The following is a 21,304-nucleotide window of genomic DNA, read 5'->3' on the forward strand; positions in this document are numbered from 1 at the left end:
TTTTTGTAATTATTTTAATAATTTCTGGAGAAGCTGAGTTAGAGATTGATGTGTGTTCTAAAATATATATCTTTATCATGTTATGGATGATCATTTTCACTTGTTTTAAGGGCTTTGAAATTGCATTGTTCTTCTAGGTTTCCTTGAGTGCCTTGTCACCTGAATACCAGAATGTTCTTTCCTGTTCTGTTGCATCAGAGCAGGCACATCTCCCCATAGCATACATGTTCCTTAGTCCTTAGTCTCAGTGTTTGCATTTTCTTTAAGCAAAGCAGTATGCGTTGGATATAAGTCCTCAAATATCTAGAGAAATGATGTTCTCTTCAGATTTCACATATTGCATTTGATGCTGTGAGCTTATTTAACTGAGAGAAATCTTTGGGTGATATAATTTAATACTGAATGTTGTCACCATGGAGAAATGAATTCCTTCCAGATTCCCTTTTTGAAAAAGTCATTGTTGGGTATGTTTTTCAGCCAGGAACATGCTGTACCAAATTTATTAAAATTGGTTTAGTGCTTTGTTTCATTTTATAATATCAAGTAGGAATACGGAAATTAAAAAAAGAAATATGGAAATAATTATGTCATGGTAGCCTATGAAATGGTGAAAATGATATGTATAAGGTTTTATTAATAGGAAGTGAACTTGGAATTTTTTTCTTAAATGCATACCTTTTACTTGTAACAAAAGATGAAGTTTTTTGGGGGTGCACAAACTGATAAGAGTCATGTATTTTTTTTTTAATTTTTAATGTTTATTTTTGAGAGAGGTAGACAGAGTGTGAGTGGGGGAGGGGCAGAGAGCAAGGGAGACACAGAATCCGAAGCAGGCTCCAGGCTCTGAGCTGTCAGCATAGACAGCACAATCTTAGCATTCTAAAGAGTCTATAGTTACACACATATCAGTTGTCACTTAAAAATTGGGGGCAGAAAAAATCACTACAGTGACCATTTCTGATTGATCGTTTGTCAGTTCTGTAGGTGACCCGCTAGTGTCTCATAAGATCTGGTGGAGTCTTCTGTCTTCTGTGGAGCCCTCTTTGATTAGTCCATTCTTCATTTCTTTTTAACTTCTCTGAACTAGTATTTAAGTTTTTAGCCACACAAGTTTATAACACTTAAATCTAGTTGTTTCATCAACTAGATCTTGATTTTGTCATGTGAAGGAATAATTCCCTGTATGTGTGCTGTCCTGCCAAAGGTATACTCCCACATACACTAATTGATTATTCATCTCAAATTTGAACCCCTTTACCAGAACTAAATTTTTATTATGCAGAAATGAGTTTAAAGAGAAATCCTTTTTCCCTCAAGTGTCGGAAGTTACAGTAAAAGACATTCATGATCTTGAGACATAATAAATACAGTTGAATGAGTTTTCCTTTGAACATACTCTTTGTGTGTGTGTGTGTGTGTGTGTGTGTGTGTGTGTGTATAAATGTTTATTTTGGGGGGTGGGGGAGAGACAGAGGGAGACACAGAATCCGAAGCAGCCACCAGGCTCCAAGCTGTCTGCACAGAGCCGGATGCGGGGCTAGAACTCACGAACCATGAGACCATGACTTGGGTTGAAGTCGGACTCTTAACCGACTGAGCCACCCGGGCACCCCTGAGCATACCTTTTTTAATGTTTAGCACACAGTGAAACAACCTTTTTCTTGAACATCGCTATTTATTACTGGTTTGGAGACCTGACAAGATTTACAGACCTCACTTGTCATTGGTAGCATAGCAGAATGAATAAGATGACAGCATCTGAAGTCAGGCTTCATGGGTTTTGATTTGGGCTCCATTATTTCGCTTTTCATCTTGTGACTCTTTGTGACTCACTGTCTGTATCTGTGAAAGAGAAGTGATAATAGTACTTGCTGCATGATTTATTGTGAGAATTGAGATATTTTATATATATAATGGAATTTTATGTATTGTCCTTTATGTGTGTCATATATATGATGTCGTATATATGATGTGTCGTATATATATGAGAATCTTGGCACTCAGGAAGTTCAAGTTGGCTTCATAATACAAATGTATATGTTTTAGAAGGAAATAATATAATATTTGACATTATTCTTATGACGTTTCTAGGTTTGAAAACACAATGGCAGGAAACAGCCTTGTCCTACCCATTGTTCTTTGGGGTCGCAAAGCACCAACACATTGCATCTCAGCGGTACTTTTAACAGACGACGGGACCACGATTGTAACTGGATGCCATGATGGACAAATATGTCTCTGGGATCTCTCAGTAGAATTGGAAGTGAGTATTTGAAATGGATATTGTATTTTTTAGAATCAAGGAGCTTCTTAATCGAAAACAACAGTCCCAGAATAATATTTGGCCTCATAACATGTTTTCTGTGAAATGTGTTGTGACTAAAATTATTATTATGTAGATTGTTAATTTGTATTATTCATCAGAGTTGGTTTCTGCTGCCTTTTGGCTATTTTCAGTTGTGTCTACCCTAAGTGGGTTAATAGGTTACATTTAAGATTTATCAAAAGATTTTTATTCATACTGAAGGAAGTTTCCAGAAAGGTATTAAAAAACGATTTTGAACATTTATACCTTCTAAGGTGAATGTCTTGAAGAGAGCAAAACTTTTTATAAAGCATAAATTTGATTGTATTTATTACGTTTTATCATTCTTACTATGGAGCGCTCAATGTGCTGTGGTTCGAGGCCTTCTCGGTGGACAGGCCAGGGAAGTAGGAGTTGGGGATACGCATGCAGAGTTCACACTGATACCTCCAATTCTGGGATAACACCTCAGGGTTTATTTTCCTTTTTTCCTCATATTTTTCATCTCCCTCTCTGATAATTTTCCCCAGGGATTTTTTTCTGTCAAGGGTAACAGAGAAAATGGGGTGGTAGGTGGCATGGAATATAGGGCAAACAAGTTGAGGTTTTTTTTTTGTTTTTTTTTTTTCTTGTAATAGCCTTATTGAGATAAAAATCATATAGTTCACTCTCTTAAAGAAGTTGTGTTTTATATATATATATATATATATATATATATATATATATACATACACACACACACACAATGCAGTATTATTCAGGCATGAAAAAGAATGAGATCCTGCCATTTGGGACGACATGGATGGACCTCAAAGGGCATCATGCCAAGTGAAATAAGTCAGACAGAGAAAGACAAATAACTCTATGATCTCCCTTACATGTTGAATCTGAAAAATACATATATCTTAAAAAATGAAGCTCATAGTGAACAGATTGGTGGTTGCCGGGGGTGGGGGTGGGAAAAGTGGGTGAACTTTTCTTGTTTTTGTTTTTTAGTTTAAATAAATTAAAAAAATAAAGTGTACATTACCACAGTCAATTTTACAACATTTGCATTACCTCAGAAATGCACCCTGTACTCTTTAGCTGTCATTCCTAATACCCCCATTTCCTCCCAAGGCCACCACTGATCTGTTTTTCTGTCTCATTTTGCAATGTGCAATGTACATAAGGACGTTAATTTGATACGATAAATGGTCCCGTGTCCCATATGTAACTCCTCTGTGGGTTTCCCTATTCTGGACATTTCAGATTCTGGAATAATATGTGTTTTTGTTTGTGTGTGTGACTGGCTTTTTTTTACTTAGCATACAAAATCTCAGAGTTTACTGTGTTGTAGCATGTATCAATACTTCATATTTTTATTTTATTTTTTTATTTTATTTTATTTTTTTAAAGAAGTTTTTAATAAGTTTATTTATTTTGAGAGAGAGCGAAACAGAGGGCAAGCAGGGAAGGGGCAGAGAGAGAGGAAGACACAGACTCTGAAGCAGGCTCCAGGCTCCAGGCTGTCAGCACAGAGCCTGACATGGGGGCTCAAACCCATGAACTATGATATCATGACCTGAGCCAAAGTCAGATGCACAACTGACTGAGCCACCCAGGTGCCCCTATTTTATTTATTTTTTTAATTTATTATTGTTGTTTTTATTTATTTATTTATTTATTTATTTTTTACTGATTATTTGTTTTTGAGAGAAAGAGAGAGAGAGAGTGCAAGCAGGGGCGGGGCACACACACACACACACACACACACACACACACACACACACAATCTGAAGCAGGCTCCAGGCTCCGAGCTGTCAGCACAGAGCCTAATGTGGGGCTCGAACTTGCGAACCGTGAGATCATGGCCTGAGCCGAAATCGGACGCTCGACTGACTGAGCCACCCAGGCACCCCTATATTTCACATTTTTAAGTGGTCAAATAATATTCGATTGTATGGGTGTACTAAATTTAACTTACCAGTTGACGGACATTTGGGTTATTTGCGCTTTGGGCCATACTGAATAATGCTGCTGTGAACATCGGTGTGTGCGTTTTTGTGTGGCGCCACCTTTTTGTTGTTCTTCAGTACACACCCAGGCACAGAACCACTGGAACTGGAAAAACGATGTGTACACTTAGATGACATGTAAAGGCTGGGTATACATGTTGGAAAGTAGCTGGAGAGAAGAATTACAGGATGTGATACACCTTCAGGATTGGTAGTAAACTAAATATGAATCAGCAGTGAAGTCGTGAGGAGAAAAAAAATCATACCACGTTTTACTGGAATGATTACAAGCAATAAGACTTACTTATGAGAGCTTAGAAACAATTCTTTCACTATTTTTATTTTTTTTGCATAGATTTTACTGTAGTGTTATATTTATTTAAGTTCAAGTAAGAGGGAGAAAAGTGACTGGGGGGAGTAAGAAATGGGCGTGGTGGGGTAGGGCTAGGAGAGAAGTGTATCTTTTGAAAGACATTAAGGGAATTGGACTATTTACCCAGGGAAAATGAAGGCTAAATAAAAATTGGCTTGGTTATTGTGTCTGATATATGTGGACAATCTTTAGTGTCATACTTTGTAGCAGCTATTTATTTTTTATTTATTTATTTTTTTCCAATATATGAATTTTATTGTCAAATTGGTTTCCATACAACACCCAGTGCTCATCCCAAATGGTGCCCTCCTCAATACCCATCACCCACCCTCCCCTCCCTCCCACCCCCCATCAACCCTCAGTTTGTTCTCAGTTTTTAAGAGTCTCTTAAGCTTTGGCTCTCTCCCACTCTAACCTTTTTTTTTTTTTTTTCCTTCCCCTCCCCCATGGGTTTCTGTTAAGTTTCTCAGGATCCACATAAGACACATAAGAGTGAAACCATATGGTATCTGTCTTTCTCTGTATGGCTCATTTCACTTAGCATCACACTCTCCAGTTCCATCCATGTTGCTACAAAGGGCCATATTTCTTTCTTTCTCATTGCCACGTAGTACTCCATTGTGTATATAAACCACAATTTCTTTATCCATTCATCAGTTGACGGACATTTAGGCTCTTTCCATAATTTGGCTATTGTTGAGAGTGCTGTAACAGCTATTTTATGCTGATGAAGGGCCAATGAGAAGAAATGTAACATGGCTGGGGGAGGCACAGAGTGTCTTTTCTTGAAGTCTTGGTGTCTTCTCTTCTTTTTCTAGGAAAGGGTTCAAAACTGTAGCTAAATTTGTGCCATCCACCTCTTGATCTCCTTTTATCTGTGAAAAAGTGCAGCCTGGTCTAACATGGTGGTAATAAAATGTCCGAGGAAAATTGTAGAAGCAGTTTAGACAACCTAGTGAGTATCTAGACAGATGGTGATCAGAGTAAAGGAGGAAACTTGTTGATGTAGATACTGTCTCTTATAAGCAATATTTGTAAAGCTCCACTACCTATAAAAGTTACAGGATATTTATGAGACTGAATCCTGTCTTCTTAAAGCTTCCATTCTGTTAGGAAAACAGATCTTTTCTGAGAATAGTATCATCCTCGTTGTTGAAGAAAGAAGTAAAACGTTATGGTTAGAGCTTGGCCTTTGGAGTTGGGCAAACGTGGCTTGAACCTTGGCTGCTCTAGTATCTCGCTGTGTGACTTTGGGCAGTGTACTTGACCATTTTGAGCCTAAGTCTTGCCACATTTAAAATATGGTGTACCACACAAGGTTGAGGATTCTGTGAAGGAATGCATATTAAACAGTTATCACAGTACTTGCACATAATAAGGTTTTATTTAGTGAATGGTAATTATAGTATCTTAGGTAGTAGAAAGAAAAAAAAAGTTCAAGGAGATTTAAAAATAAAGGAATATTGAATGATGGCTAACTACAGAATGAACTAGCCTCAAGGTCTCAGATTAGAATGTGGATCTTACTGTTTACTGTTAGGAATTGATACATCACAGGGGTGCCTGGGTGACTCAGTCCATTAAGCATCCAACTTTGGCATAGGTCATTATCTCACAGTTCATGGGTTCAAGCCCTGCATTGCGGTGTGTGCTGACAGCTTGGAGCTTGGACCCTTCTTCAGATTCTGTGTCTCCCTTTCTCTCTGCCCCTCGTCTGCTTGCACTCTCTCTCTCAAAAATAAACAAACATTAAAAAAAAAATTAAAAAAAAAGAACTGACACATCACATCTTTTATTTCTAGTTATCTTGCCTTGCCACTGATAACGTAATAATTGTCACTTTTGAACTGTGTAGTCTTTGAGGATGGATGGTCTTTATGAATTGTTGAACAGATTATTTTATGATATTTCTTTGTACTGATTATGTGTGAAATGTTAAACTATGATTTAACTTAAATTTTTATGGAAAATGGTGAGGTAAAGGAAAAGTATAAATATACCATGTATTTTTTCCTTTGATTATATGAATACCTATTTTCTCTTGTAGTTTCTTGATGTTAAGACCTTATAGTTGTGATTTGGCATTGATACTAGGCATAGCTGTATTTTTGGATGATTATCTGTTTATGATGATTACTCTTCCTCTGCTTGCCATTTCGTAGTCATTCAGAGCCACTTCTTAAAGCCATCTTTTTTTTTCTTTAAACTCCAGAAAACGTCTTTTTAATGAATTGAATAAGTTTCTGTTCATTAAAGACACATGTTGATTTATGAAAATATTATCTTAAAACTTTTCTATTTTTTCACTAACTTTGTACTTATGAAGTAAAAAATAGTTTCATTTACACATTTTTGTTTGTTTTTTTTTGTTTTGTTTTGTTTTTTGCTTTCATATGACAGTGGGTGGCAGAGCCATGTATTCTGGTTTTATTTTACAAATGTTCATTGTCACTATTTAGAAATACAATTGCTTTTTGGTATTTTGACTTGCGTACTGTGACTGTACTATATTCCTTTTTGGTTCTGGTAGAGTCTTTTTCTAGATTTTTTAGATTTCTAGTTTAAGGGTCAACTATTTTATTCTTTTTGATTCTGTTGTAAATGTGATTACTTTCTTAATTTCTCTTTTCGATGTTTTGTTGTTAGTGTATAGAAATGTAACTGATTTTTGTATGTTTATTTTGTATCTTGCAACTTTACTGGATTTGTTGATTAGTTCTAGCAGTCTTTCAGTGGTATCTTTAGGACAGGTGGGATCACATCATCAGCAAACGGGAAAAATTTTACTTTTTCCTCTCTGATTTGGATGCCTTTTATTTATTTTTTCTTGCCTAACTGCTTTGGATTAACTATGCTGAATAGCAGTAGCAAGAGTGAATATTTTTGTTCCTGATTTTAAAGGAAAAAGCTTTTAGCTTTTCACTGTTGAGTATGATAGCTGTAAGCTTGTCATATATAACTTTTATAAAACAGGTACATTCCTTCTATACCCAATTTGTTGAGAGTCTTTAATTATGAAAGGATATTGAATTTGTCAAAAGCTTTTATTGCCCCACTGAGATGATCATGTGATTTTTATGCTTCATTCAAATATTTTTATTTATTTTTCTAGATTGTGGTGGGAATAAAGTCCAATTCTAGTTACTTGTTTTGGCTGAAAGTGTAATTTTCCAGCAAAGCCATGTACATTTGAAATAAAGCTATTGGTAAAGTTGATTTTCTTGGGAGAAATTAAATAATTGACCAAGAGCATATTTTTTAGTGGAAGATTACTCAATCTCTGTATGCAGGTGGGGTTGGATGTGTGAGAAAAATTTTGATGTATGGGAAAATGTTCTAGGCCCTTCGTAACTATAAACAATGATTGATTCTTTTTTTTTTTTTTTTAATTTTTTTTTCAACGTTTATTTATTTTTGGGACAGAGAGAGACAGAGCATGAACGGGGGAGGGGCAGAGAGAGAGGGAGACACAGAATCGGAAACAGGCTCCAGGCTCTGAGCCATCAGCCCAGAGCCCGACGCGGGGCTCGAACTCAGGGACCGCGAGATCGTGACCTGGCTGAAGTCGGACGCTTAACCAACTGCGCCACCCAGGCGCCCCATGATTGATTCTTAAAGTAAATAATTAAAATAAAAATTTAGCCTCTGAGGGAAAAAATGCATATTGTATAACTAAGGAAAAAACAGATTAAAATTTTCTCTTAATTATAATTATACAAAAGATAACTAAAATGAATTTTATTTGGAAAATCTCTTCCATTGCCACATATCAGAACTATAGAACAATGTCTGTACTCTTTCTGTGGAATATTTGATTTTGAACAGTTTAGCTTTACTAATAAATTAGGATGTGTTCTTTATAGCATATGCAGATGTTATCAATGTTTGTATGTATTAAATATTTAATTAAAAAATATATTTTGAAATAACCTAAGGCCCTGAAGTTACCTGAAGTAAACGTAACATTTGGCACAAAGTAGATAAATTTGGGAGCTGATTGCCAGATTAGTTTAGAATAGTGGGTATTAAGCTGTCCTTCCTCTGAGGCACTATGTTGTTACTAAATCATTAGTCTGTGAAGGTCGTTCTTAGTTGCTGATAGTTAATGTTGCTATCAGCATTTGGAAGGGTGCCTGTCCTCTTATTTTTTGAGTTTTGATGGTGTCAATCTAGAGACTCTAAATGTGTTTTCAGGTCAGTGAACATACTGCTTAAAAAATAAGTGGGGTTAAATTACTTTATTTTATATACCAACATTCTTAACCTGATTTTTCGGTTCTCTATAACTCAGTGCTTAAGACTGCCCACTTGGCTCCTAGCTCTGTCGTTCTCTGTAGGATGCTGGGCAAACAGTGTTACTGGTTACTGGTCATTCCAGTTTTGGCTTTAGAACTACCTGGTGGGGTGACTGTTGAGCATTTAATAGGTAGGATTCACTGTTTTGTGGCTTTTAGGTTTTGGTGTTCTGAACAATTCTTACCAGGTCTGTATTTTATATTTATATTTATATTTATATTTATATTTATATTTATATTTATATTTATATTTATATTTATATTTAATGTTTAACAGGATTCCTAAAAACAGATTAATTTTTAAAAATTTGATACTTGCATCAACATACTTGTGTATTTCTAGGTTAATCCTCGAGCACTGTTGTTTGGTCACACAGCCTCAATCACCTGTTTGTCTAAAGCTTGTGCTTCTACTGACAAACAGTATATTGTGAGTGCGTCTGAAAGTGGGTAAGTATTTTTGTATTCACTTTTTTCTTCATAAGTCTTTATTGCAAATAGTACTGGTGTGTTAGTGAGGAGGGAAGCTTTTTTTTTTCTGGTGAAGTATCTTTTAAATAAATTCTTAGGTTGTCTAAACTTAACAATACTTAAAATATGGTTTTATAATTGTGAATTTTCTTTATTAATGATTTTATAATACTTTTATTACAATTTATGATTATGTTTTTGCCTTGCTCTTGAGCAATTCAGAATAGCTTGAAGGTTAAAGCCTGATCATTAATCTCCGTGGTATCTTTACTGAGTTGGCAGACAACTTTGAGAGTTTTAAAGAACCTGAATGATGGGTAGGCTAAAATAAATTTGGAAGATAAAATCATGCAAAGTTCATATAATGTCACATATGTTAATATACTTATGTAATTATATATGTTCCTGAGTCTTAGAATATAACTTGTTTTTGGAGAGAGAGGCAATTAGATAGTAGTTGTAGGGTTCACAGGCGTTTTTAAAACTTTTTTGGTGCTTAGAAAATTATATACATAATATGTTATTGAAGAGAGTTGGGGACCTGGAAGAGAATTATTTAAGAAGTTGTTCCCTCCCCTTCATCCCCCATAATTTATGAATTTGAAAAGAACCTTATGTAACTTGTTTGAAACAAGAAGAGGCAGCTCTAGGTAAAAATAATCCCTTTTGGACAGTTAAAGGGTAATTCACACTAGCATGCATATTCTAAATAAGACTGAGCATCCTTTGAAAAATTGTTTCACACCATGTGAGATCTAAGAAAGGGCATCTTGAAGAAAACCCTAAGAATATTAGCACCGTTGCTTTTTATTAATGTTGTTTTTTGTATTTCAAAGATCATGACATATTTCTAATTTTGAATGTTGTATCCTTAGTTTGAAATTTGAGCCTTTTTTTTTTCCTTTGGTATGCACTTGATAAAGCTAATGCAATAAATGCAGAACCAAAATTGGAATATTACATTTAACTTGCAAAGGTTTGGAATTCAGTTGACTTTAATTTTTGTTTTGTGCTGGGCTAAATTTTCTAGCTATGCTCATAACCAATGGAAAATTCCAGTGGTTTAAATTAAAGGCTTATTTCTTATTTTTGTCACTTGACCCTCATATGTCATTTGGGGCTCTGCTTTGTTATTATTGTGACTTTGAGGTTAAGGGAGCAGCCATTGTCAGAAGCAGCCACTGTCTGGAATGGAGGCAGATGAGAAAGAGAGATCTTGAGGCCCTCACATCAGTTGTGGCCAGAACTACTCACATGACTTCCCCAACCAAAAGGGAGCCAGGCAGTGGAGCCCTACCATGTGCCCAGAAAGAATGTGGATTTAGGTGGGGGTGGTCAGGTTGGAGGGGAGGTTGGGATGGTGAGTGAGGACCAGAATTTTTCACGAACAGCAATAATGACTATACGTTACTTTTTCTGACATATATCAGTTTTAATGGAAGATTTATTTTAAAGTACTACAAAGTTGGACAGTGCTTGTAAAAATCAGATTTAAATTTAGCTATTATTTTGTTTTATAGAGAGATGTGTCTTTGGGATGTGAATGATGGCAGATGTATTGAATTTACAAAATTAGCCTGCACACATACAGGCATACAGGTTAGTATCTATTTCTATAATTGTCCAAGTCAACACAACTTATTACAGGTATGCAATTAAATGGTTTTTCAGACATTGAGCCTATATTTTTAAGTGAAAAATGGGTGGAGACGAGGAATGGGACAAGACCACAGTTGGGGTAGTGAAAGTGTTCCTCATCAGATGGTATAGTAGGGGTAAGTAGAGGTGACTGATGGGGAAAGGTGGAGGGTAAGCCACTTGTGCCCTTTCTGGCCGTCCTGGTTCCCCCAGTGAGAGCCCCTTTACTAATTGGCTCAGTGCTCTAGATCCTAAATAATGAAATTCTTTCATGCTAAAGCCTTCACAACTCCATTCATGATTGACACAAATCGACCCACTTTACAGATCATATCCTGTTTATTGCTTGTGCAATTGGCCCTTGGGTACATTTTTTGACGTTTTTACTCTGTTGAAGAAATGGAGATTTCATATGCCTTCCTTACACAAGAATTTACGTAGGAATTTATAGTTTCTGACTTACATTCTTGGTATTCTTTCTTACTCTTTCATAATTGCTAAGTTCTTTGTGCTTCAGTTTACGCCTCATTTACCCTGCTGCGTGTTGGGAAAGTCATAAGTCTATAGAAAATGTGATTTGTGTTCTCAGTGGGGCAGGAGAGGGAAGGGAATACTGAGCACATATCGTATAGGAATTTCTCTTATGGTGTTTCATTTAGTCCTCCCCACATCATTCCAAATCAAGTAGGAGTATACTCTCTTACGTGTAAAGAAGCTGAGACCCAGAGTGATTGAATGACTTGCCCCAGTCTCACAGTGAGTCATTCCTGGCCCAGGATCAGAAATCAGGTTTCTCTTTCTGTTCTTTCTGTTACATCATACTGCCTCCTTTAAAACAAGTGAATACCGTCATTTGCTGAGAAAGAAAACTTGTGCCAGCAAAGATTAGAGAAGCAGTGAAATACGTAGAAAACTACTTAGGGCTGAGGTGGCGGTTTGTGTATTTATAAAGGTCTTTTTTTTGACCGTGATCTGGTGAAGACCTTTTAAAACTTGCTTCTTCAATGCTGTTAGGATGTATACTTTTTATTTAAGGGGCATATATTATTTTTTATGATATGAAGAATCATCAGGGTTTATATAGAGAAAAGGGATAGTAAATGATATACCAGTTAGTGGTTTTATAGATAATTTGTTGGAAAATTATATGTAAATGTCTTGAGCTCATTGAATATCAATATTTTGATTATTGTATAATTCCATGATTTAAAAAGTTTTGGTTTACATTTTAGGAAAAATTATCTTTATTCAACATAGTTTTAGTACCTATTATTTATCAGATCCCATATTGGACCCTGTATTTAAATTGGCAGCCATCTATCTCTAAGTAGAAGATGCTCTTTGGCTGATTCACTAGTGTGCGACAATTGATCCCTGTGTGATCTTCACCCTCTCAGGTCCAGAGCAAGTTGTTTGTTTATATAAGCAGAAATGATAAACCTTGATAATATTGGCGCGTACTGAAATCATGAGAAATGCCAACTTATTAAATTATCACATAATATTTGGAAAACTTGTTTCTCCATTCAGGATACTTTCTTTGCTAGTATGAAAGTGTCTAGGAAGCTAAATTTTAGTGGTCAGAAGATTATTTGGGAGTATAACTTGAAAGCAAAAGGTGGGAAGCATTTTGTCCGGCAAGTCCAATAAAATATCCCCGCCCCCAGGGGAGAGCTCTTCTCCAGTGACTACGGTGCACATGTCTGTCCCGGCTGATGTTAGGTGGATATTGCCAAAGTTTGCTTCTCTGCACCCCTCTTTTCCTCCTTGACACCCCTCCCCTTTAATGGGTCAGGAGTACCTGTGGTCACATGATCACATCTGAGTGACTGGCAGTCCTGAGACCTCCAGATTGTGTGTTGTGTTTTTTGGATCAACCTTCTAAGATCTAGGGATACCCTCTGGGGTTGTTTGCATTTAATTAGACCCCCTCTTGGAGTTTTAGTGATGCTGCCTTGTCCTTAGTTAATGTGCTCCACGATCAGTGTTTTTGTGTAAGAAGTTGTAATTCTTCTTATACAGGGTACCCCATAGTTGAGGAAAGATCATATTCCTTCACATGCAGTGTTGAACCTGAGAATAGGACTAATGAGTGTGGGAGCAGACTGGACCCAGGTTTCTCAGTTATTTCCCCAGTGGTGGAGTGGTTATAGCAGTGCCCTTTGTTTTCAGTCTAGCTTGCCCCCGTGTAATTCGTATAAGATCCAATCATTTGGGAAGTAATAGTTTGGATATTAGATTTCACCTTCTAGAAATTCTCTAGAAGAATCATTCCACTAAGAGTCACCTTTTTTTTTTTTTTTTTTTAAGCTAAGGGGAGACAGGTCCTTTGATAAGTTGTTGGTCTTGTTTTGATAGTTGTTCTTCCTCTGCTCTTTGGTTGATGGAAACCCATCTTTTCCTTTTGAGTTACTCTTGGAATGAGTAACATGTAGGTCATGATTGTGTTGGTTCTTCTATTTTTCTTCCGCAGAGTATAAATGTACATTATGACAATGGTTTATGTGATTGTCTCATGCTCTAGTTTGAAATAAAACACATGGATTAATCGGAATTCACTGCTGATTATAATATGTTTGAACAGCAATCATCTAATAAATTTTATTTGGTCATAACTAGTAATTATAAGTCTATACCCACCTATTCCCATTCACTTAAAATTCATATTTTTGCTTTGCTTTGTGAAGAGATTCCTTTTGCTTTGCTTTGTAAAGCTGATTGTATTGAGGTGTTTTATGAATTCATTCAGTAGTCCTTTTTTAGATGCTATAGGGGGATTAAACACGAAGAATTATGATGAATTCAAAAGGGAGGATTTTAGGAAAAGAATAATTTTTGTCAGATATTTTGAAGTACTAATGTAACCTGATGGATGTATGTGTATACACATATAAGAATATGTGTATATATAAGAAACTTATAATCTGCACCACGTAGTCTGTGTCTAGAAATATTACAGGAGAGACTGAGCGCCATGACAAGCTTGATGAGGGCTTGTGAGTCAAGTCTCTCAAGTAAAGGAGAATATTTAACACTCTTTTTCCTTTTAGTTCTACCAGTTTTCTGTTGGAAATCAGAAAGAAGGAAGGCTTCTGTGCCATGGCCACTACCCTGAAATCCTTGTTGTAGATGCCACCAGCCTTGAGGTGTTATACTCCTTAGTATCAAAGATCTCTCCAGACTGGATTAGCTCCATGAGTATTATTCGATCCCATCGAACACAAGGTCAGTGTGTGGCGTCCTTTAGGAACTTCAGTACCCTGATGTGACGGGTGGTTTCCTGTAGAGTTTTGTAATGCATCGTATGTGATATAAACCGTAAGCATAATACATAAACAAGAAGTTTGAGGGAAGGAGAGGGGGCATCAGAGGTTGACAGAGTTGGCGGGGGTGGGGCAGATCATGGAGGACCTTGTGTGCTAGCTAGGGAACTTGGGTTTAGTCCTGTAGATTGGGTTTGGCAGACTTGTACTAGAAAGGACCACATACTAAATATTGTAGGTTTTGCAGGCCATATGATGTGTGTTTCAGTTCTGCCAGTGTAGCACAAAAGCACATAGATAGTACATAAGTGAATGAGCCTGTCTGTGTTCCAGTAAAATGTTATTTAATTTAATTTATTCTTTTTTTGAGAGAGAGTATGAGTGGGGGAGAGGGGCACATGGAGAGAGAGAATCTTAAGCAGGCTCTATCCCATTGCCCTGGAATCATGACCTGAGCCGAAATCAAGAGTTGGACACACCCAACTGATTGAGCCACCCAGGCGCTCCCAAGAAAACATTATTTACAAAAACAGCCAGTGGGCTAGATTTGATCCATGAGCTGTAGCTTTTTGGCCCTGGCAGTCGATGTTGGGCGGTGTCTGATGATAATACTTGAAGGGACTTCTGTTTTAAACATCACTTTGGTGCCATTGTTGAGAATGGTTTAGGTGGGAGATGGTTTTAGTACCCCCAGGTGACTGGTGCAGATCTGAAGTGCAGCAGTGGCTGTGGACATAGAATGGATGGGTTTGCAGCACTTCCGAAGGCTCGTTAAAGAGTGTTGATTCTGAAGGGTGTTAATAGGTATTAGTGAAAAAGGAGGGTTCAGGTCAAATAGGGAGATGTTCAGTGAAATAAAATTGAACAGACTTCTTTAATGTGGGAATTTCTCATGTAGAGGCTTTTTTTTTTTTTTAATGTTTATTTATTTATTTTGAGAGAGAGTGTGTAAGTAGGGGAGGGGCAGAGAGAAAGGGAGAGAATCCTAAGCAGGCTGCACACTGCCAGCAAAGAACCTGATGCAGGGGCATGATCTCCCAAACCGTGAGGTCATGACCTGAGCTGAAATCAAGAGTTGGATGCTTACCTGGCTGAGCCAGTCATATGCCCCTCAAGTAGAGGCTTTTTAATGCCTATTGGAGAATTACTGCTTTATTTCTGAACACAGCAGTGAAAAGTATTTTTTTAACCTTCACCTTCTTCATTTTCCAGGCAGTAGGGAGCTCCTTGTTAGTGCATTCCCCTTAATCTTAGTTATAATCAACATTTTCTTTGAAAAAAGGACTATATTTGGGGTGCCTGGGTGGCTCAGTCGGTGAAGCAGCTGACTTTGCCTCAGGTCACGTTCTCACGGCTTGTGAGTTTGAGCCCCCTCATGCGGCTCTCTGCTGTCAGCGTAAAGCTCGGTTCAGATCCTCTGTCACCCCCTCTCTCTGCCCCTCCCCGGCTTGTGCTTGCCCTCTCTCAAAAACAAATAAACATTAAAAAAATTAAAGAAGCAGTTTGCACGTTTGTTTTAAATTTTTGCACTATTTCCACATGAGGTACACATGTACTTGGCTGTGGTCTGAACAGGATAGGATATAACTTTGATGAAAGCTTTGGTGCTGTGCATGCTCAGTAAACGTTACTATCATAATGTTGCAGCATATGTAATTTTTAATCTGCATTTGCCATAGTATTCTAGTCTGTGGATATTTGAGCATTTTCGATATGCTAGGATGTTCCACTTTTACTATGGATTGATGGGGTTGTGAACAGTTGTTAGAGCATCTCTGTACAGTGTCAGGACATGTAATCACTGTGTTCCAGGGCCTTGCCTTGCCTACAGAACAGTCTAATATGATGAGGTTTTTATTTAAAGACAGCAAATGGTTCTTTTTAATAAAAGTAATAACTCCTCTCGATTAATATGATGAATGCTTATATCTGGGGTGTGTCTTAATTTTCATAACAACCCATTAAGCTAGATACTGTTGTTATTCATTTGTATTTGCTTACAGATAAGCGTCTCAGATACACAACCTAACCTTACACCTTAACGGCTGGAAATAAATAAAACCCCAAACCAGCAAATAAAACCCCAAACCAGCAGAAGACAGGAAATAAGATTAGAGCAGAAATCAATGCTATTGAAACCAAAAAAAAAAAAAAAACAAAACAGTAGATCAATGAAACCAGAAGCTGGTTCTTTGAAAGAATTAACAAAATTGATAAACTACTAGCCAGCTTGATCAAAAAGAGAAAGGAAAGGACTCAAATAAATAAAATCAAGAATGAAAGAGGAGAGATCACAATCAACACAGTAGAAATAAAAACAATAATAAGAGAATATTATGAGCAATTATATGCTAATAAAATGGGCAATCTGGAAGAAATGGACAAATTCCTAGAAACATGTACACTACCAAAACTGAAACAGGAAGAAATAAAGAATTTGAACAGACCCATAACCAGTAAGGAAATCAAATTAGTAATCAAAAATCTCCCCAAAAACAAGAGTCCAGTGCCAGATGGCTTTCCAGGGGAATTCTACCAAACATTTAAGGAAGACTTAGCGCCTATTCTCCTGAAGCTGTTCCAAAAAATAGAAATGAAAGGAAAACTTCCGAACTCTTTCTATGAAGCCAGCATTACCTTGATTCCAAAACCAGACAGAGACCCTACTAAAAAGAACTATAGACCAATTTCCCTGATGAACATGGATGCAAAAAACCTCAACAAGATGTTAGCCAACCGGATCTAACAATACATTAAAAAAATTATTCACCACGACCAAGTGGGATTTATACCTTGTCTGCAGGGCTGGTTCAATATCCGCAAAACAATCAATGTGATTCATCACATCAATAAAAGAAAGGACAAGAACCACACGATCCTCTCAATAGATGCAGAGAAAGAATTTGACAAAATACAGCATCCTTTCTTGATAAAAACCGTCAAGAAAGTAGGGATAGAAGGATCATACCTGGAGATCATAAAAGCCATATATGAAAGACCCAATGCTAATATCATCCTCAATGGGGAAAAACTGAGAGCTTTCCCCCTAAGGTCAGGAACAAGACAGGGATGTCCACTCTCACCACTGTTACTCAACACAGTATCAGAAGTCTTAGCCTCTGCAATCAGACAACACAAAGGATTAAAAGGCATCCGAATTGTCCAGGAGGAGGCCAAACTTTCACTCTTTGCAGAGGACATGTATTTGCTTACAGATAAACAGACTGAATTTAAGACAGATTAGTTAAATTACCCATAGTTCATTGGTTAGTGAAGAAAATGTGATTTTAGCACATATCTCCCTCTTTCTGGAGCCTGCATTTACCTGCTTTTCAGTGTCTCTGCTCACAAAGTTATTTATGCTGTCATGGAGCTATGACTGCTTCTTACTGGAAGCTTATGAATTCAGATTTTATATCATGTCTTCTCTTGATCACAGTCTATAGAGGGTGTAATGTGTCATAAAATGTTAGAAGGCAGGCAGGTGGGTGGGAAAGTGAGGAAATGTGTGTCTTCAAGAAATTGAGTGTGCTCATCCATGATAAGTAATTACAAATTGTGAATTTGGAAGAATAAACCTTCATTAAGTCATCACGTAATCATAGTGATCAGGAACATTTGAAATTATTAAAAGCTAGTTGATCAGAAATAAAAGAATTCAAGCTGTGTACAACTTTTCCTTGACTTTCAAATTTGTGAACTGTTATGTTTCAAAATCTGTTTTTTATTTCATGAAATATTGAATTATGTTTTTATGCCAGTTGAAAAGCATTATTACTTAATTTTATTAACTTGAACCATGTTACTATTTAGAAAGAAAGCATATTATGTTTATAACCTTGGCTTCTTCGTCCCTCTCTACTTAGAGGATACTGTGGTAGCCCTTTCAGTGACGGGCATCTTGAAAGTGTGGATTGTCACCTCTGAAATAAGTGGCATGCAGGTGAGGCAAATGTTCTGTTCTTACAGTCTTCAATTTTAGTGATGATAGGCCCCTCCTTTTTTTCTTTTTTCTTTTTTTTTTATTAGAGAGAGAAAGAGAGAGAATGAGGGAGAAAGAATGAATATCTTAAGTAGGCTCCATGCTCAGGGTGAAGCCTGATGTGGGGCTCGATACCACGACCCTGGGATCATGACCTGAGCAGAAATCAAGAGTCGGATGCTCAACCGACTGAGCCACCCAGGCGCCCCTCCCTTTTTTTCTTAAAGCGCAAGGAAAAAGCTATTCTTTTTCGAGAGCCTTATTGCCATAGTATTAGAACATCCCCTACTCTGCTGTCTCTGTAAGTGCATTATGTTTTTCACTTTTGATAGCAGACATCTGTTCTGTCAAGGACATGAAATAGAGAAACATACTGCATAGGATATAAAGTAGAGAAACCTAGAAGAGCTGGGATTTTTCTCAGTTGCTTCTATTAAAGTTAAAAGATAGTTTGCTTGAGGGGAAAAAAAAATAAAGTAAACCAACACAAAAAGTATGTGAAGCCAATTTTAGTTTCTCTCTCTCTCTGTTCTTTGGGCTTGAATTCCTTGTAACTTTTTGTCAGTAGGAAAGGCAGATCAATATTCTGACAGTATCGGTGCTAATCTCTTGAGCTAGGGAATCTTTACATGTTGAATTTGGGAGGACCTGGAGGAAGTGATCAGTTTTTGTTCTGTTTGTTTTTTTAACCCACAAGGACATACAGATACAGAGTTTAGGATCAACTCAAACTTTTATCATCTGTTATTGTCGTAGTGATGACACTCTGATTCTCATCAGTGTTTTAATCTTGAATAGCTTTGTAGCAAGGCATAGTGCCCAGATATTTTTGGAGTGTATCTTTGCTGCTTTTTATTATCTTGGTTCTCACATAAGTGGCTAAAATGATGAATATACCAAGTGATGTCTTTCTTTCATTTTATTTATCATTGTATGATAATTTTAATCAACAACCAAACCATTCCTGAAGTTCTATAAATCTTTCTCTTTTCAGGATACTGAGCCAATATTTGAGGAGGAATCCAAACCAATTTATTGTCAGAATTGCCAAAGCATTTCTTTTTGTGCATTCACACAAAGATCGCTTTTGGTTGTGTGCTCCAAATATTGGAGGGTAAGATAACTACATAAGTAAGAAGCTGTATTTTTACCCTTCAAGGTGTTGGTTTATCAAACTTCCAAAGATAATTATAAGGAAGAGCTTGGTGCAAGAATATTTTAACCATTTGGAATTCATGTGTGATCTTGATACCAAATTTTTAGGTGTTGGGGTTTGGCTGTATATAGTTATCTTTTTGTATTTTGGTTTATAGAGTGCTTCAGAATAATGATTATTCCGTTGATCTTAATTTCTTCCCTTTGCTACTGTTTCAGTCATTATTTTCTCAGTGCAACGTAAGCAGTGGTGGTGAGTTTTCTGCAGGTTGACCCGTCTTTGTTGTTATTCCCAGTTGCCGTTCCCTTCTGCTTTCTTGGATCTGGCATCACTTCTGAGCTACTGATGGCAGGAGTATATTACTTCCACATTGCGAGACTTCAGTATTTCCATAGTAGAGAAAGAGCCAGCATGTTTTGACCACTCGCGCCTAGCAGAGTTTTCAAAGCTTTCCCTGCATTATTTCTTTTAATCCTCGCAACTCCCTGAGGGGAAGTCTATTAGTTACCTAATCCTGCATAACAGATTACTTTAAAACTTCGCAGTTTCAAACAATAAACATGTATCACCCCCCCATCTGGTTCATGTATCACCACCCCAACTGTGAGTCAGGAATGTGGGCACAGCTTAGCTGGGTGCTGTGGCTCAAGGTCTCCCACAGGCTGTGGTCAAGGTGTCAGCCAGGATGACCGTCTCGTTCCAGGAATCACCTAGGGTGGTTCTGCTTCCAGGCATAGTCACTTGGTGGTTAGAAGGCTTAACGACAGCTAACTTGGCTGGAGGCATCAGTTCCTTGCCATGGGGGCCTCTCACAGCCTGGGAACGGTCTTCCCTCAGCTTGAGCAAGCAAGAGAAATTGTAGCCAAGACCCACCTGATCTGGCGACTGCAGTCTCCTCTATTCTCCCACATTCAGTTGTTTAGAAAGTCACAAAATCCTGCCTGTGCTCAGGGGAGAAGATTGCACAAGGGTGTGAGTACCAGGTCCGGGCAGTCTTGGAGGCTGTCTGCCACGGCAGGATTGTTACTTTCCCCATCTTGTAGGTGAGGCGCTGGGGGCTTGGGGACATAGAAAGCTTGACTAAGGTTGTACAGGTGGTTGTGGAGTTGCTGGGTTACAACTCAGACGGCCTGACTGCAGCGGCTGCTCTCATCGCCACCATGTGATATGCCTCAGAGGGCACCGGCTTGGTAGCGACGGACCGAGTAGGGCCGCCGGTGGTACCTACCTTAACCTTATCCTTGCCACTGCTACTGTCCTGGAATCAGATTAGAGGAGAAGCTAGCAGTTGCTTAGTTACAGTAAGCTCCATGGGATCCTTCGTCTTAAAATTTAAAGCACTTGTAAGTGGTAATACACCAGAGTGCAAGAGGACACAGTGAAAAGTATACATCCTTTTCCCCTGGTACTTTTCCTTGTCCTCCCCAGAGGCAGTGCTAATACCAGTTTCTCGTGTGTTCGTAATAAGCATCTTACAATCATGTGAGAACAGAAGAAAAAGACAATCCAGTAGGAAAACGGACAAAAACGTTTCATGAAAGGAGGAAGCCGATGGGTGATAAATTTAGAAAGGTGCTCAGCTTCATTAGCCATCAGGGAAAAGCATAGTAAAACAACTGAGGTAGCACCAGTAACTTAACTAGAATGACTTTTCCAGATATTTATTGCCAAAAAGAAGTTTTCTGTTTTAATATGGTTACATTATCATCTTTTATGGTTTCTTTTTTTTTCTTTTCCTTCTTTTTATGGTTTCTAATATAATTTGTGACATGTTCTAAAGGGCACTTCATAAGCTAAGCTTTAAAAATTTTTTATTTCATTATC

The 21,304-nt window shown here is 37.5% G+C and overlaps 1 protein-coding gene across 5 annotated transcripts in view; it reads left to right on the plus strand.

Moving 5' to 3' along the window:
• WDR7 (WD repeat domain 7) overlaps positions 1-21,304 on the plus strand; it is a 363,164-nt gene that overhangs the window by 21,800 nt on the left and 320,060 nt on the right. For all 5 annotated transcript variants that reach the window (XM_047827886.1, XM_047827887.1, XM_047827884.1 and 2 more), the window contains 6 exons: positions 2,092-2,263; positions 9,314-9,420; positions 10,962-11,040; positions 14,130-14,304; positions 18,209-18,285; positions 19,319-19,438. In XM_047827886.1, the coding sequence (XP_047683842.1) occupies positions 2,105-2,263; positions 9,314-9,420; positions 10,962-11,040; positions 14,130-14,304; positions 18,209-18,285; positions 19,319-19,438 (717 nt within the window). In that variant the 5' untranslated portion in view covers positions 2,092-2,104. The remainder of the gene's footprint in view (positions 1-2,091; positions 2,264-9,313; positions 9,421-10,961; positions 11,041-14,129; positions 14,305-18,208; positions 18,286-19,318; positions 19,439-21,304) is intronic.

This window comes from Prionailurus viverrinus, chromosome D3 (genome assembly GCF_022837055.1).
Source record: "Prionailurus viverrinus isolate Anna chromosome D3, UM_Priviv_1.0, whole genome shotgun sequence".
NCBI classification, from domain to species: Eukaryota; Metazoa; Chordata; class Mammalia; order Carnivora; family Felidae; genus Prionailurus; species Prionailurus viverrinus.